Raw genomic sequence first — 19,173 nt, 5'->3', positions numbered from 1 at the left:
GGGGGTGGATTTGCTTAGGGCTGCCAGGGGGGAGTGAACCCTGGCCCCCTCAGAGGCAACTGAAGATGACCGGCCAGCGAGTACCCTGCAACTTAGCACAGGGACTGGAGAGAAGGAAGAAAAAAAAACCAACACACACACACACACACACACGATCCTGTTGGTCCAGAGGAAACAAGAACTGAGGCATGCAATGGCTTTTTAAAATGGTGATGAGTTTACCGTTTTAGTAGCCATTTCAGGTGCTACCCTGGAAGACTACTTGAGAAAAACCATGCTCCACAGTTCATTTGCAGAACATATAAGTGATTCCAACGGAATAATTGTAGTGCAAATAGATTCCACATTAAAAAGGTGCACCACAGTGTTGAATAAGGTTGGCCACTTACCAAAAGAAATGATCCAAGAGATTATATACATGTGTAAAGTCCTCTGAAGACAAGTGGCCAGCCAGCTTCAGGAAGAAAGCTCAGGCTAACATCTCCTTGATCTCATTTGTTACATCAAGCAATATGTAAGGCAATGCAAGAGGCTCAGTGCATTACTGTATATAAAAAAAAAAAAAAAAAAAAAAGTTAAGCAAAGGCCAGGTGCAGAAGAGCTATGACATATGGTGACATCACTCTTTAGCTCCTGGCCTTTGCATAACTTTTTTATACAGTATTGCACTATGAGCCTGTTCCATATTGCCTGATGTGACAAATGAGAGCGAGATACAAGAGCCTGACTTGGCTTCAGGAAGCCAGTTGACCACTTGTCTTCAGAGGAGACTTTACAGACACACCTATATGATCTCTTGATGGGATCATTTCTTTTTGTAAGGGGCAACCTTATGCATACAACAGTGGTGATGCACCTCTAATGTGGAATCTATTAGCACTACAATTATTTCTTTGGAATTGCATGTGGGAATCTGGAATCACTTATTTTATGCAAATATATGAACTGTGGAGCACCATCATGCAGGTTCCTGCCAAATTAATATACACACACACATACACTTTTAAATTTACCTAGGTGTAAGGTCTGTACTGAGAACAGAGCGATCGACCATCGCCGATGGCTCGGTCCTCAGATCTGGGCAGAGAGCTGCTGATTGGAATGCTGAGGTGTGGAGAGCAGGTGTCTTAGGCTCGGCACCTGGCAGATCCAGACTGTTCGTGCTGCCTTGGTGCCTGGACCGATTCCAGTGACGTCAGCAGAGACCAGGCGGCTCTGCTGAAAAACAGGTCACAGGAGTGCAAAACAAGTTGCACTCCTGTGACCATGAGAAGCCCAGCCAAACAAGCTCAGGCTGGACTTCTCCAATTTATGTTTTAGCCATTTAGAGATCATGATTTTGTGTCAAATTGTTACACAATATATACACACACGCTGTTTTTTGAGAGACAGAGACCTTACAGTGACTGATCCCCAATCAGATGCTATCACAGCAGTCAGGTGACCTGGAAATGGGAGATTCGGGTCTTGATTGTTCATGCTGGACTCGGGGCTGCCACAGAGACCCAGGTCTGTGCTGTGAGGCGTGCTCCCAGGACATACATGCGGCTTCACAGAAAAAAAGACCAGTGAGACCACATAGTTGCCGCAAAGTGGTTAATTGGCTCTCATATGCATGCGTACTGTATTGCAATACAATATTTAAATTGTTGTCACTACATAAATGCTTGCAATAAATTCATGGAGCTCCGCTTTCACTTTGAAAAAAAGTGAATTGGCAGATTTTCTAATCCTACTAAAATGTTTGTGTCCATGCTCAGGGCTGCTGGTTGGGAGAAGAGTGAGAACATCCTGCCAAAAATGTAGATTTTATTGGTGAAATAAATACACTGTGCTGAGAGAAATATGGGCTGTTTTTTCTAAACCTGTGAAAATGCTAACTAGCTTGGCTGTCATGCTGATCTGAATATTTAGAACAGACACTAATCTAAAACAAGGGCATCAGGAGCTCTTGCTTTACAGCTTGCTTGATGTCAGGTACTCAAAAGTATTTTAATCACTTGCCTACTGGGAACTTTTACCCCCTTCCTGATCAGGAAAATTCAGCTTTCAGTGCTGTCACACTTTGAATGACAATTGCACGGTCACAAACTGTATTTGAAACTAAATTTGCGGGGTCCCCCCCCCACACACAAAGCGCTCTTTTGGTGGCATTTAATCACCACTGTGTCTTTTATTTGTTGCTAAATAATTGAAGACAGAAAATTTTGGGGAAAAAAAAACAAAACTATTTCATAGTATTATAATCAGTGCCCCGTTTGTAAAATTTTATTTCAGTGTACATGTCTTTTAGAGAAGCCAGTTATCTTCTCGTGCTGTCAGCATGAGTAAAGGAGTGCCGATAACTGACTTCTATTTACAACTGTGATTGGACACACCTGATCACGTGTTAAAGAGCTTCCGATAGGCTCTTTACTTCAATCTGATCAGCAGTGTTCTTCAGACACTGATCAGAGCGTGCCGCCCATGATCACAGGAGGCTGTAACGACAGCCTCCTAGAACAGGTTGTCCACGCTGTAGCGCAGTCTGCAAGTGGTTAATGTGATTGTAAAGGTAGTTTAACCAGCTCCATCTCAATCCAGCTTTGTGCTGGAGAGCGGTGGCTCTTCACTCTTCCCTCACAGGGCAGATTGACAGCAACAGGAGCCAATTGCTCCCACTACCAAATCTGGTGACAAGGGAGCTGGGTTGAGCCACACTGTCAATAGATGCAAAGGGCGCAGCTTATGATCGATGCCACCATAAGAGGTGGCTTCCTATTGTGGCTCACCATGAAGAGGAGCCAGAAGCACCAGTGTGGGACCCAAGGAGGAATACTGTTCTGAGAGCCACATATCTTAAAGTCTGATTGCAGCATTCTAGATTTACCAAAAACTTTGTATGTCATGTCCTATGACACTTTTAAATAAAACGTACATTGCTGTTAAAGCTACAGGAGACTTGTGTGCCCCAAAATACAAAAAAAGTGTCTTACCACTATCAGCCATGACTGAAAACGTTAAGCGCCGCCACCCAGAAGCTGGAAAAAAAACAAAACAAAACAAATGTGAACAGTTAATTCAAGAAAGCACAAGTCATTAAAAGATATAAAATACTATTTGGGTGGACACTATAGGGTTCTACAACCGACAGGAGCTTTGATTATAGCTGTGTATTTTAGTGCTCAATCAGCAAACCACTTCAAAGTTTCCAACTTAAGGGGTTGTAAACGCTTGCGTTTTCACCTTAATGCATTAAGGTAAAAAAAAAAAAAAAAAAACACATGGCAGTGACTGGCCCCTAGCCCTGTATTTCCCTCGGTGGAGACGTGCTGTCCCTCTCTGCACGGGTTCCTGACTCTTGATTGGATAGATCGATAGCAGCACAGCCATTGGCTCCCACTGCTGTCAATCAAATCCAATGACACAGGCGCGCCCCCCCCCCCAGAGTGCTTCTCCTAGGGGGTTTTCTGATGCAGGGAGGAGCTACCAGCACCTCCAGGGGACCCCAGGAGGATGATCAGGGCCACTGTGCAAAACAAGCTGCAGTAGAGGCAAGTATGAACTTCTTTTTAAACAGAGGGTTTACAATCAATGTCCTGCATTAGATTCACTAAAACATTTTCCATGTGTAAAGCACTTTTAAAAACAGATGCCTAAATAGAGCCAAGCTGTGTGAAAACTGGTTTCATGAGGTGCTTGCACAAACTTTAACCACTGGATGGCACCAAGTCAATGTATAGGAAGAGCATGAGACTAAAAATACATATGAAATGCATAATATAGAAATCAATAAACCCAGCCTGTAGAGGCTATAAAATGTACATTTCTGCAACCTGTGTTGAAATGTTGTGGCATTTACCACTTCCATGCATTTGAACATTCGCTCTTCCTGCCAACTTGTACATCACTACAGGACATACAAGCTGATGCCAGGTGCAGGCATTTCACCCACAAAACTTTGTATACCTGCTGGGGATCAGCAATGTGGGGGCCTTTTGAACACAAGCCACAGGACAAAAGTAAATAGCCTTTTACAAGCTGGGCTTTTGACCCTGTAGTGACAGGGTCACTTAAAACCATGCTGCAGGTATAAAGTACAGTCTACTAGAGGTACAATGCCAGCCTCCTGCACGTTTCCACTGGCCACAGAGAAAACCCGTCATAGTGATGGGCCAAAATAAATGTGAGGGGCAGGACTGACAAATTCCAAACACCTGGATTTTAAAGTCCTTACAGGTATACGTGGCATCTGGAAAGTAGTCACAGCCTTATGTCAGAATGGATTTCATTATTTTTCTCAAAATGCTACAAACCATACCAACATGAAAGGTTTGCAAAATAAATAAATAGAGATTCTATCTATCTGCTGCCACAACCGAGGTATCCATCTTTACAGGAGCTGGTTCTGTGTACGATAATGGTGGTCTCTGCTGCGGGTTCGCCGCGAGATCACCGTTATCGGCGACAGGAGAGGTGCCACCCCCCCGTGCCCTCCGCCGCTTATCGGAGCCATCGGTAGCAGCGGAGGCGATCGGGACCTTTCTGTGCCTGGGTATGGAGACAAGTGAGGCTAAAAACGACTTTTTTGCGTTTTAGTCCAAATATGAGATCCGAGGACTTTTTGACCCCAGATCTCATATTTAAGAGGACCTGTCATGCTTTTTTCTATTACAAGGGATGTTTACATTCCTTGTAATAGGAATAAAAGTGACTATTTTTTTTAAACCGTGTAAAAAATAAAAATTTTTTTTTTAACCCCGCCCCCGTCAAGCTCGCCCGCAGAAGCGAACACATACGCGAGTAGCGCCCGCATATGAAAAACGGACAAACCACACATGAGGTATCGCCGCGACCGGTAGAGCGAGAGCAATAATTCTAGCCCTAGACTTCCTCTGTAGCGCAAAACATGCAACCTGTAGAATTTTTTAAAAGTCGCCTATGGAGATTAATGGTAAAATTTGATGCCATTCCACGAGCCGGCGCAATTTTGAAGCGTGACATGTTGGGTATCAATTTACTTGGCATAACATTTCACAATAAAAAAAAAAAAAAAAGAAGTATTTCAATGAACGCCATTTTATTCTCTAGGGTGTTAGAAACATTATATATATTTTTTTCTAAGTAATTTTCTAGCAAAAAAAAAACCTGTTTTAAACATGTAAACACCTAAAATCCAAAACGAGGCTAGTCCTTAAGTGGTTAATGAGCCAAACCATCCACTGAATCCTTAACCAAAGTTCCCCACTGACAGCTGAATGTAAACAAAATTGCTGGCAATGAAAAATTTTAGGGAAAACAGCTCCTTCCCATTTAAATGCAGCAAGTACACATGAAAAATGCACCCATGGTGCGTTTGATGCATTTTGAGTCACATGACCTATGAAAAATACACAAGGCTGGTAAAAATCATAGGTGTTTGCAGCCATTATCAGCACAACGCTGACAACCCTATTTTTGGTACATCACTACCATAATCCATACCAGCATGCAGGAAAGAGGGGGGGGGGGGGGGGTTACGGGGGACGGGACGGACACGGACCAGCGAGCGCTGCCTCCTGAACCAAACTAGGCCACATGGGGGGGGTGAATGGGGGGTCCCCCCCCCCCCCGGCAGTTTCCGTTCCGGCACCGAGGAGAGAAGACATCCGAGTGAGTTACACAAACACACACAGTAGAACATGTCAGGCATACTTTACACCCCCCCCCTCCCCCATCACACTGACACCAAGCAGTTTTGTTTTTTTTTCCCCGATTACTGCATGGTGTCAGTTTGTGACAGTTACTGTGTTAGGGCAGTTAGTATTAGCCCCCTGTAGGTGTAGGGTACCCCCATAATAAAGTTTTAACCCCTTGATCACCCCGCCGCTAGTGTCGCTAAGCGATAATTTTTCTGATCGCTGTATTAGTGTCACTGGTGACGCTAGTTAGGGACATAAATATTTAGGTTTGCTGTCAGCGTTTTATAGTGACAGGGACCCCCCATATACTACCTAATAAAGGTTTTAACCCCTTGATTGCCCCCTAGTTAACCCTTTCACAACTGATCATCGTATAACCGTTACGGGTGACGCTGGTTAGTTCGTTTATTTTTTATAGTGTCAGGGCACCCGCCGTTTATTACCGAATAAAGGTTTAGCCCCCCGATTGCCCGGCGGTGATATGCGTCGCCCCAGGCAGCGTCAGATTAGCGCCAGTACCGCTAACACCCACGCACGCAGCATACGCCTCCCTTAGTGGTATAGTATCTGAACGCATCAATATCTGATCCGATCAGATCTATACTAGCGTCCCCAGCAGTTTAGGGTTCCCAAAAACGCAGTGTTAGCGGGATCAGCCCAGATACCTGCTAGCACCTGCGTTTTGCCCCTCCGCCCGGCCCAGCCCACCCAAGTGCAGTATCGATCGATCACTGTCACTTAAACACTAAACGCATAACTGCAGCGTTCGCAGAGTCAGGCCTGATCCCTGCGATCGCTAATGTTTTTTTTGGTAGCGTTTTGGTGAACTGGCAAGCACCAGTGGCCTAGTACACCCCGGTCGTAGTCAAACCAGCACTGCAGTAACACTTGGTGACGTGTCGAGTCCCATAAGTGCAGTTCAAGCTGGTGAGGTGGCAAGCACAAGTAGTGTCCCGCTGCCACCAAGAAGACAAACACAGGCCCGTCGTGCCCATAATGCCCTTCCTGCTGCATTCGCCAATCCTAATTGGGAACCCACCACTTCTGCAGCGCCCATACTCCCCCCCCCCCCCCCATTCACATCTTCAACCAAATGCATTCGACTGCATGAGAGGCATTTTCTTTATGTCCTCCCGAATACCCCTACCCAACGAACCCCCTCAAAAAAGATGTAGTGTCTGCAGCAAGCGCGGGTATAGGCGTGACACCCACTATTATTGTCCCTCCTGTCCTGACAATCCTGGTCTTTGCATTGGTGAATGTTTTGAACGCTACCATTCACTAGTTGAGTATTAGCGTAGGGTACAGCATTGCACAGACTAGGCACACTTTCACAGGGTCTCCCAAGATGCCATCGCATTTTGAGAGACCCGAACCTGGAAACGGTTACAGTTATAAAAGTTACAAAAAAAAAAAAAAAATTATATATGAAATAAAAAAATAGTTGTCGTTTTATTGTTCTCTCTATTGTTCTGCTCTTTTGTTACTGTATTCTATTCTGCAATGTTTTATTGTTATTATGTTTTATCATGTTTGCTTTTCAGGTATGCAATTTTTTATACTTTACCGTTTACTGTGTTTTATTGTTAACCTTTTTTGTCTTCAGGTACGCCATTCACGACTAAGGGATTATACCAGAATGATGCCTGCAGGTTTAGGTATCATCTTGGTATTCTTTTCAGCCAGCGGTCGGCTTTCATGTAAAAGCAATCCTAGCAGCTAATTAGCCTCTAGACTGCTTTTACAAGCAGTGGGGGGGGAATGCCCCCCCCCCCCCCGTCTTCCGTGTTTTTCTCTGGCTCTCCTGTCTCAACAGGGAACCTGAGAATACAGCCGGTGATTCAGCCAGCTGACCATAGAGCTGATCAGAGACCAGAGTGGCTCCAAACATCTAAAAAAAAAAAGTACCTGTCACTACCTATTGCTATCATAGGGGATATTTACATTCCCTGAGATAAAAAAAAAAAAAAAAAAAAAAAAAAAAAAAAGCACCCCTGTCCCCCCCCTGCTCAAGCGTCGATCAAATGTAAACAGCAATTGCACCATGCATGTGAGGTGTCACCGCGAACGTCAGATCGAGGGCAGTAATTTTAGCAGTAGACCTCCTCTGTAAATCTAAAGTGGTAACCAGTAAAGGCTTTTAAAAATGTATTTAGTTTGTCGCCACTGCACGTTTGCGCGCAATTTTAAAGCATGTCATGTTTGGTATCCATGTACTCGGCCTAAGATCATCTTTTTTATTTCATCAAACATTTGGGCAATATAGTGTGTTTTAGTGCATTAAAATTTAAAAAAAAAAAGTGTGTTTTTTTCCCCAAAAAATGCGTTTGAAAATTCGCTGCGCAAATACTGTGTGAAAAAAAAAAAAAATTAAACACCCACCATTTTAATCTGTGGGGCATTTGCTTTAAAAAAAAAAATATAATGTTTGGGGGTTCAAAGTAATTTTCTTGCAAAAAAAAAAATTTTTTTTTTTGTTTACATGAAAAATATAAGTGTCAGAAAGGGCTTTGTCTTCAAGTGGTTAGAAGAGTGGGTGATGTGTGACATAAGCTTCTAAATGTTGGGCATAAAATGCCAGGACAGTTCAAACCCCCCCCAAATGACCCCATTTTGGAAAGTAGACACCCCAAGCTATTTGCTGAGAGTCATGTCGAGTCCATGGAATATTTTATATTGTGACACAAGTTGCAGGAAAGAGACAATTTTTTTTTTTGCACAAAGTTGTCACTAAATGATATATTGCTCAAACATGCCATGGGCATATGTAAAATTACACCCCAAAATACATTCTGTTGCTTCTCCTGAGTACGGGGATACCACACGTGTGAGACTTTTTGGGAGCCTAGCCACGTACGGGACCCTGAAAACCAAGCACCGCCTTCAGGCTTTCTAAGGGCGTACATTTTTGATTTCACTCTTCACTGCCTATCAGTTTCGGAGGCCATGGAATGCCCAGGTGGCACAAAACCCCCCAAATGACCCCATTTTGGAAAGTAGACACCCCAAGCTATTTGCTGAGAGGCATGGTGAGTATTTTGCAGCTCTCATTTGTTTTTAAAAATTAAGAAAGACGAGTTTAAAAAAAAAAAACAAAAAACAAAAAAAAAAAAAAAAACACTGAGAGGTATAGTGAGTATTTTGCAGACCTCACTTTGTCAGTTTTTTTTTTCAAAAAAAAAAAAAACTCGTCTTTCTTAATTTTCAAAAACAAAATGAGAGCTGCAAAATACTCACCATGCCTCTCAGCAAATAGCTTGGGGTGTCTACTTTCCAAAATGGGGTCATGGGGGGGGGGGGTTTGTGCCACCTGGGCATTCCATGGCCTCCGAAACTGTGATGGGCAGTGAAGAGTGAAATCAAAAATTTACACCCTTAGAAAGCCTGAAGGCGGTGATTGGTTTTCGGGGCCCTGTACGCAGCTAGGCTCCCAAAAAGTCCCACACGTGTGGTATCCCCATACTCAGGAGAAGCAGCAGAATGTATTTTGGGGTGCAATTCCACATATGCCCATGGCCTGTGAGCAATATATCATTTAGTGACAACTTCTTGTAATTTTTTTGTCATTATTCAATCACTTGGGACAAAAAAAAAAAAAAAAAAAAAAAAATATTCAATGGGTTCAACATGCCTCTCAGCAATTTCCTTGGGGTGTCTACTTTCCTAAATGGGGTCATTTGGGGGGAGGGTTGTACTGCCCTGCCATTTTAGCACCTCAAGAAATGACATAGTCAGTCAAACTAAAAGCTGTGTAAATTCCAAAAAATTTACCCTAATTTGTAGACGCTATAACTTTTGCACAAACCAAATATACGCTTATTGACTTTTTTTACCAAAGACATGTGGCCGAATACATTTTGGCCTAAATGTATGACTAAAATTGAGTTTGTTGGATTTTTTTTTTTTTTTTTAATAAACCGTAGAAAATATCTTTTTTCAAAATTTTCGGTCTTTCCGTTTATAGCGCAAAAAATAAAAACGGCAGAGGTGATCAAATACCATCAAAAGAAAGCTCTATTTGTGGGAAGAAAAGGACACAAATTTTGTTTGGGTACAGCATTGCATGACTGCACAATTAGCAGTTAAAGCAACGCAGTGCCAAATTGGAAAAAGTCCTCTGGTCCTTAGGCAGCATAATGGTCCAGGGCTGATGTGGTTAATGCATAGCACAAAGTACACCCCAAAACACATCCTGCTATTACTCCGAGTATGGCAATACTATGTGTGAGATTTTTACACAGCGTGGCCACATAGAGGCCCAACATGCAGGGAGCGCCTTCAGGTGTTCCGGAGCACCCAGGTCAATCCTGATATTTCTCTCCTACATGTAAAAATAATCACTTATTTCGCTAGATTACATAGAACCCCAAAACATTGTTTTTTTTTAGCAAAGACCCTAGAGAATACAATAGCAGTCGTTGCAACTATCTTCAACTATCTTGCACGGTATTTGTGCAGCAATTTTTCAAATGCTTTTTTTGGAAAAACAGTTTTTTTACAAAAAAGAAAGTTAGCCCAATGTTTTTGCATAATGTGAAAGATGAAGTTACGCCGAGTAAATAGATACCCAACATGTCACCCTTCAAAATTGCACATGCTCATGGAATGGCGCCAAACTTCGCTACTTAGAAATCCCCATAAGTAACGCTATAAAATGTACTGGTTACATGTTTTGAGTTAGATGTGGTATAAATTATTGCTCTCGCTCTAATGTTCAGTGATACCTCACATGTGTGGTTTGAACACAGTTTTCATATGTGGGCGGGACTTGCATATGCTTCTGCATGCGAGCACATGGGGACAGGTGCTTTAACTTTTTTTATTGTGCATTTTACTTTTAGTTGACACTTTCTTCCAAAAAACACTTTTGATCACTTTTATTCCTATTACAAGGAATGTAAACATCCCTTGTAATAGGAATATGACAGGTCCTCTTTACAGTGAGATATGGGGTCAATAAGAGCCCACATCTCACCTCTAGGCTGGGAAGTCCGATTAAAAAAAAAAAAAAAAAAATATCCTGGCTTCAATCTTAGCGGTGAGTCGGTAGAAGCACTGGAGGATGGCCCCTCTCGCAAGAACAATTAAGCAGCGGAACAGCCACTATGATAGTTCTTATGGTGTAGGGAATCGCTGGCTGAAAAAAGCTGATATCTGAATGCTGCTTGTAGCTGCAGGCATCATTCAGATATCCCCACACAAATTCAAGGACGTCATGACGGTGGGCAGGAAGTGGTTAAAACGCTTTTTTTTTTAACACAAAGTTGTCCATTTATACAATATTTTTAACACATAGCATGTACATACCAAAAAAATGACACCCCAAAATAGATTCTCCTACTCCTGAGTACGGCGATACCACATGTGAGACTTCCACAGCCTGGCCACATACAGAGGCCGAGTACAGCCAGGTACGGCAGAGTAGGTGACATGACGCCAGTTTGTTTACAAGTGATCGCTCTGTCATTTGACGGAGCGATCACGTGGTAAACAGCCATTTACCGTGATCCACCGGGTCCTCTGGACCCAGCAGTCACGGATGTTCAGGAGTGTGCGCCCAAGGGGGCACACAAGAGCGGGATTCTGGGAGGACGTCACTATACGCCCTCCCAGAGTCATGCAACCGCCCTGTAGTCATCATTCGGTTATGGGTCGGTTGGCAAGTAGTTAAAGCGCCCCGTCCCGACGAGCTCACGCACAGAAGCGAACGCATACGTGAGTAGCACCCACATATGAAAACTGGTCAAACTACACGTGTGGTATTGCCGCAATCGTTGAGCAATAATTCTAGCCCTAGAACTCCTCTGCAACCCATAGAATTTTTTTTAAATGTCACCTATGGAGATTTTTAAGGGTAAAAGTTCGACACCATTCCACGAGCGGGCGCAATTTTGAAGTGTGGCATGTTGGGTATCAGTGTACTCAGCATAACTTTTTTTTTGTGAAAAACGTTACTGTTTTTTTTATTAAAAAAAGTGCGCTTGTAAGACAGCTGCACAAATACAATGACCGCCATTTTATTCTCTAGGGTAATAAATACATTTTAAACTTGTAAACACCCAAATCTCAAAATGAGGCTAGTCCTTAAGTGGTTAATGGTAGGTTTATTTTACCAGTGAGGAAAAAAAAAAAAAAAATCCAGAAAAGTGCATTTTTTCAAAAAAGATAAATTGATTTGCATTTTAGTGAAATTATTTGACCCCTTCACAAAACAGGACTTCAAGCTTGGTGGCTAAACCCTTGGAAATCAGAGGTTTGCACACATGTCAGGAGGGATTTTGTCCCACTCTGCAGATCCTCTCCAAGTCATTAAGGTTGAGGCTGACATTTGGCAACTTGAACCTTCAGCTCACTCCACATATTTTCTATGGGATGAAGGTCTGGGGAGACTGGCTAGGCCACTCCAGGACCTTCATGTGCTTCTTCTTGAGCCACTTTGTTGCCTTGGATGTGTGTTTTGGGTCCTTATGCTGGAATACCCAGCCTTAACACATTTTCAATGCCCTGGCTAAAGGGAAGGAGGTTCTCACCCAAGATTCTATTGTACATGGTCCTGTCCTTCATCCCTTTGGTGTGGTGAAGTTATCTTGTCCCCTTAGCAGAAAAACACCCCCAAAGCATAATGTTTCCACCTCAATATTTGACGGTAAGAATGGTGTTCTTGGGGGTCATAAGCAGCATTCCTCATCCAAAAACACAGCAAGTTGAGTTGATGCCAAAGAGCTTGTATTTGGTCTCATCTGACAACACTTTCACCCAGTTCTCCTATGAATCATTCAAATGTTCATTAGCAAACGACATTTGCTTTGAGCAGGGGGACCTTGCGGGTGCTGCAGGAATTCAGTCCTTCATGGCGTAGTGTTCCCAATTGTTTTCTTGGCAACTATGGTCCCAGCTGCCTTGAGATGATTGACAAGATTCTCCCGTGTAATTCTGGGCTGTTACCTCACCATCCTCCTGATCATTGAAGCCCCACAAGGCGAGACCTTGCATGGAGCCCCAGACTAAGGGAGATTGACAGTATTTTGTCTTACTTCCATTTGCGAATAATCACAAACTGTTGTCACCCTCTCACCAAGCTACTTGGCAATGGTCTTGTAGTCCATTCCAGCCTTGTATAGGTCTACAATCTTGTCCCCGACTTCCTTGGACAGCTCTTTAGTCTTGGCCATGGTGGAGAGATTGGAATCTGATTGCTTCTGTGGACAAGCGTCTTTTATACGGGTAAAAAGCAGAGACTAGGAGCACTCCCTTTAAGTGAGTGCTCCTAAACTCAGCTCATTATCTGTATAGAAGACACCTGGGAACTAGAAATCTTGCCGATAGTGGATCAAATACTCATGTACCACCTGCTGCACTACATATACTGCAGCAAGTCGGCTCTATTGCACAAAACTGTACCTGTACGTTATTTCGTGCAATAGCCAGCGGGGGAGCCAATCAGCAGGTCTGCCAGCCACCCACAATCATTCCCCACAGAGGCAGAATGGGGATCTGCTTATGTAAACAAAGCAGATGGCTGTTCTTGTGTTCCAGCTAAGCAGGAACACAGATCTGTGTTGTCCCAGTCAGTCCATCCCCATACAGTTAGCAAACACTCCCAGGGAACACTTAAAGCTTTCACAGACTGCTTGCTCAGCAGGGATCGATCCATTGATCCCTGCTGAGCTGGCAGATGACAGGTCCATCCCCACATACTGCAGGCACGGACCTGTCAGAGCCCCACTCTCCTCTATGGAGGTATGTCAACACAAGTCTGATCATTGAAGTTTTAAGTACAGCAAGAAAACTGACCACTATGCTCTTATGCATAGTGTGGTCAGTTTTTAATAGGCAAGCAGAGGGACTGGAAGGGACACCACCATGGTAAGTTAATGTGCTTCATCCAGCTCTCACCTGTACGTTGTCCGTGCTCCCTGGTCTGGGGTGTGCGAGCTGCCAGCCACCTGCCAATCAGCTGGGCCAGCAGCCGCAAGCCACCCACGATCGTTCTTGGGAATGACAGAACAGTGGCGTTCTGTCACAGACAAAGATCTGATTCCTAGTCATCAGCAACGGATCTGTCTAGTGTCAGCACTCCCAGGGAACACATGTAACCCTTTGATTGCCTCTGTTAAGCCCTTTCCTGCCAGTGTTATTTGTAAAGACCGTGCATTTTTTTTAGCACCGATAACTGTTTTGGTGTAACTGGTCTCCAAAAAGTGTCACTTAGTGATCAATTTGACATGAAAAAAAAAAAAATCCAGAAATCTATCCCATAGATTGTAGACGTGATAACTTTTGCGCAAATCAATATACGCCAATTGGGATTTTTTGTACCAAAAATATGTAGCAGAATACAAATTGGCCTAAACCGATGAAGAAATTTGATTCTTTAATTTTTTTTGGATAGGTTTTATAGCAGAAAGTAAAAATATTGTTCTAAAGTGTTGCTTTTTTGTTTATAGCGAAAAACAAAAAAACAAAAACACAAAAAGAAAAAAAAAAAAAAAAAAAAAAAAAAACATCCTTTTGGGTACATTGCACGACCACCCAATTGTCAGTTAAATGCAGTGCCGTATCAAAAAAAATGGCCTGTAATTAAGGGGTTAAATCTTTCAGGGGCTGAAGTGGCTAATTGTCAATTGCAGTTGTGCAATGCTGAACCCTAATAAAATTTATGTCCTTTTTCGCCACAAATAGAGCTGTCTTTTGGTGGCATTTGATCAATTCTGCAGCTTTTATTTTTTACACTATAAACAAAACAGCAACAATTTTGGAAAAAACAAACACAATATTTACTTTGCTATAAGACATCCAATTATAAATAAAAAACAATTTCATCAATTTAGGCCAATATGTATTCTGCTACATATTTCTGGTAAAAAAAAAAAAAACCCCAATAAGAGTATATTGACTGGTTTGCACAAAAGTTATACCATCTACAAACTATGAGATATTATGGAATTTATACTTTTACTAGTAATGGTGATCAGCAATTTCTAGGATTGCAGCAGACAAATCAGACAGACTTTTGGGAACTAGTGCTAAAAATATGCACTGTTACTGTACTGACACTGGCAGGGAAGAGGTTAACACCAGGGGCAATCAAGGGGTTAAGCGTGTTCCTTGGGAGAGTTTAAGTAGGGGGCTGTAAGACAAAAGGTAGCGCTGTGACAAGAGTCCCAAGTTTGGTCATATGCACCCTCCACGAGATGTTCAAGTCGTCAGCCACCCCAGGATGGGGCACATCGCCGTCTACCCAGACTATGGCTAGGGTCTTCATGCGCTTGCTGTCCAGGCTGGGGTGACCACTGGATCTATATTACCAAACTTTCGCCAAGCTTCCAATGGGCTCAGCCAGCTATGAAACATTCAGGTCCAAGCTGAATCAATGCAAAAGTAGCCATACCTGAACTTCAGCTTGAGGCCTCATGCACACTGGACATAATGCCAGTAGCTTTGCAGTGAGTTTTCCAAAGTTTTTGCAATAGCAGTTTTCTGCTTTCCGCCCCCCCACCCCCCAATTCTCTATCCCTGGAATGGACATTGCTGATAGACAAGGTATGTTGCTTTCTGACCAAGCTGGAAAATGATTCACTTTTTGGACTGCACGACTTCTCGTGCCCCCTTGTGATTGATGTAAGCCACAGCCGTGGCATTGTTGGATTGAATCCTGACAGGACAATTCCGTAGCCTGAGCATCCAGAATTCCAGGGCCAGATGTACTGCCCTAATTTCTAGAACGTTGATGGACAGGGTCCTTTCTGGTTCTTGGACCATTTCCCCTGGACAGAAGCTTCTTCCAGGACTGCTTGCCAACCTAGAAGGCTGGCGTCCGTTGTTACCATTTTCCAAGATACTGGTAAAAAAAGAATTTCCATTTTTGGAGGTTGCTGATATTAACCACCAATTGAGGCTCAGACACACCTAGGTGGACGAGTGTATTGGGGAAAAAAAAACAAAAAAACAAAGCCTGAACCTTCTTGTTCCCGACCGACAATAGCGTTTTGTAGCAGTCTTGAATGAAACTGCGCACAAGGAACAGCCTTGAAGGAGGCCACCATTTTCCCTGACAATTTCATGCACATCTACATGGAAGGATTTCTCTTTGCTTTGACAAGTTGAATCAGTTCTTTAATGGAACCGATTCTTGCCTGGGGTAAGAATACCTTCTTTGTATGGTATCTATGACTAGCCCCAAGTACTGTAATCTCCTTGATTGTTTTAAGGAGGATTTTTCTAGGTTGAGTATCCAACCTAGGCTTTCCAGGTAGCTTACAGCAGAGATTCTTTGGTTTAGGCCAGAGACTGATTTATCTACTAAAAGCAGAGATTGTCTAAATAGGCTAGGACTTATGCCTTGGGCCGTTAACCTAAGGGAGGTGTCAGGAATTTTGTGAATACCCGTGGAGCAGTGGCTAGACCAAATGGCAGAGCTGCAAACTGAAAATGCAATTTTCTACTTCAAAGCATAGAAATTTCTGATGAGCGGGAAATATCGGCACATGGAAATCTGCATCTTTGATATTGATTGATGCCAGAACTCTTCTCCTTGCAAAATGGAGACCACTGATCAGATTGACTCCATGCGAAAAGGACCAGATATTTAAGTGCCGGTTCAGATCTTTGAGATCTAAAATAGGACTCCCAGTTTGGTTTTGAAACCGTGAAAAGGTTTGAATAAAACCCTGAACTCTGTTCCTCTAAGGGAACCTCCAATATCACCTCTTGAGATAGAAGATGATCCAGAGCTAAAAAGATAGACTCTTTCCCCTGGATTTCTGGAAACATTTGATTTTAGGAAACGGGAATTCTCAGGACTCTAGTTTGTAACCAGAAAAACTAAGGAAGCCCCCCCACTATCCTGACATTGTTCCTGCCAGATTTGGAAATTGCAGAAGCTTTCCCTCCACCCGAGCGAGTGGGGGCGCGCCTTCATAAGGAGGCCTTGGCATTTTGCTTTGCAGGCTACCTGCCCCAAGACATCTGGCCCTGGGACTCTTGGTCTTGACAGTGGAGGCCGTCAAGACTGCCTAAGGGCAGATGCTCCTGGTACTGGAGGGGAAGCATGCTAAAATGAGAAACGTTTGAACTACTTCTACTGGCAAAAGAGAACTTTTCCCATTAGAAATCCTTTGGATATATTTATCCAGATCGTCTCCAATAACCGCTCACCATAAAAAGGCAAACTGGCTAGGAGTTTTTTTACATTGTGCTTCGGCTGACCAATTTACCAGCCACAGGACTATGTACTAGTCCCAACATAAGCCGTGAGGATTAAATGATAGAATTTTTCATTGCATCCACCATAAAACATAGTGCATCTGATATGCCTTCCCATTGTTGGGCCTGCTGATCAGGAAGAATCTCAAGTATCTCTACAAACTGATCCTTTTATGGACTGAGATACCCCAATTGCCGTAAGAATCGGATGCGCTACTGAACCTGCCAGAGACATGTCGTTCTTAAACAGGAGTTCCAATTTTTAACTGATGGATCCTTTATCATTTGCGCATTGTCTATCGGACAAGTGAGATTTTTATTCATCGTGGTGATTGCAGCATTAATTGCTGGAACCTCCCACTTTATAGAATTCTTCCTCCATAGATACACTTTATTGGGAGGAAAAAAAAAAAAAAAAAAAAAAAAAAAAAAAAAAAAAAAAAAAAAAAAAAAAAAAAAGCTTATCCAGGTGTTCCCATTCTGAATATATCAGCTTTTTTTAGCCATGAATGGATAGGAAAAAAGTGTCCCCAGACAGGGAAGGTTAGTGATCCCAACCAGAGGTGAGCTCATCACTAGACTGGTTCATTTAACCCTTTTGCTGCCTGTAGTGCAGTCTAGTGAGGGAGTGTACCAGAAATGTGAGATTACTCCCTCCATACTAGGATCCTCAGAAGAGGATATATTAGCATCTTCCAGGTCTCTTTGGAAGACCTTCCTGATCCCCTGCCTCTTGTACCTCAAAATGAGGGTCCTGAGCACTGGATGGGGATCTGCTATGATTGAACCCACTATGGAAGGTGATCATAGCATCAATCTTTTCCACTAGAAATGGTAGAAGAAAAAAACCTCCTGTGTGATATATATACACACAGGGACTGTAGTGTTCAGCGCTGCTGCAACACCAGTCTCCCCTGACGGCTCATTCTGACCGACCGGATCACTCTGAGGAGGATGACATTCTTTTGGACATGGATTTAGGTTGTTTGTAAAATAATCAAACCACTACCACTCAAAGCCTAATGTTCAAAACAGAGGCACTACCAAAAGAATGCATACACTGCTAGGCTATAGTCCAGCAATAAAAAAATGCTGCTATTTATGCCCAGCCTGAAGCAATAGTAATAATGTGTCAAAGGAAATGCCTGCCACCAACCTGAGTAATGCCACCTCTTTGCTCGTGTCCCTACACAGCCTGCAGCACCACCCAGTGAGCTTTTAAAAACTTCCTCCATGTGTTCCTGGTGTCGCTGCGCTGTTTTACGGCTCCACCCTTCTTTTTAAAAGGATGGGTTTTCCCGTGCAAGCGGCAGGCTATAGGTTCCACTGGAATCCTGAGCCGGTCAGGCGGGGGGGGGGGGGTAAAACAACCGCCAGGCGGCCGCAGCGTTTTTGTCGGTAGCAGGGGCTATCGACAGGAGGACAAGTTACCCCTTCTTACCAGAGGATCTTGCCGCTTTGCCAGAGAAGGAGGAAGTGTTCGCTCCTGACACAGTGGCTGTTTCCAGCATGAGGCGGTGAGTGCTCAATACAGCCCCCAGTGGTGACACAGACATAACATACACTTAAAGGAGACTTTTCATAAAAATTTCAAAATCTCCACTTACCTTTTCCCGCTGCAGGGTTTTCTGTGGCAAACCATCAGACCCAATCTTCACCCTTCACGGTGGGCTCCGTAAAACCTTCAGGAACAGGGGAACCTCAAGGTATCCCACAATCCTGGACCTGCAACAGCACCCTGCCAGTAAAACTTTATTGGCCTTACTACAAAAAAGTACTGAATCCCAGGGTCCAGCTCTCTAGAAAGAAGCATTCACAAGTAAAAACCTAGTTTCTTCGGATACAAGGCCCGGGTACCATTCAACCTGGCCTGAAAGACACTGAATGGATCCGGTCAGCAGAAATGTATCAGGTTATGGGTAGTTATGCTTTAACCATTTCCCAAAATAGTTACATTGAATGTATGCCTTGAATGATGATCACAAGTGCTTGTTCTATCAACCGTCAAGCCATCAGATGTCTTGTAACAGATGACCACATGTGCAGCACCATGACAACTATAGAGCAGAGGCCGAGAGGCAAAAATGCATTATATTGCAGCTCACCAATTCTTAGATGTGCATTAGTTTTCTATTCCTTTATATGTTGATTCAACCAGCAAGTTATTTTTCAGCTTCCTAAAACAGACCAAGCTGTCCAGCAAAAGCGAAAGTTTGGGTCTGTTCCCATCTGTGTGCTTTTGCCACACTAAAAATACACCTTCCCGGCATGTCCAAGGTGAATGTAAAAATAGTCCTCTTTAAATGGT

The 19,173-nt window shown here is 43.3% G+C and overlaps 1 protein-coding gene across 2 annotated transcripts in view; it reads right to left on the bottom strand.

The window, feature by feature from the left end:
• Positions 1 to 19,173, bottom strand: part of STMN1 (stathmin 1) — a 40,749-nt gene that overhangs the window by 12,505 nt on the left and 9,071 nt on the right. For both annotated transcript variants that reach the window (XM_073616000.1, XM_073615999.1), the window contains one exon: positions 2,976 to 3,020. In XM_073616000.1, coding sequence (XP_073472101.1) covers positions 2,976 to 2,988 — 13 coding nt within the window. In that variant the 5' untranslated portion in view covers positions 2,989 to 3,020. The remainder of the gene's footprint in view (positions 1 to 2,975; positions 3,021 to 19,173) is intronic.

Source organism: Aquarana catesbeiana, linkage group LG02 (assembly GCF_042186555.1).
Source record: "Aquarana catesbeiana isolate 2022-GZ linkage group LG02, ASM4218655v1, whole genome shotgun sequence".
Taxonomy (NCBI): Eukaryota; Metazoa; Chordata; class Amphibia; order Anura; family Ranidae; genus Aquarana; species Aquarana catesbeiana.
This window is presented reverse-complemented; position numbering and strand designations above follow the sequence as displayed.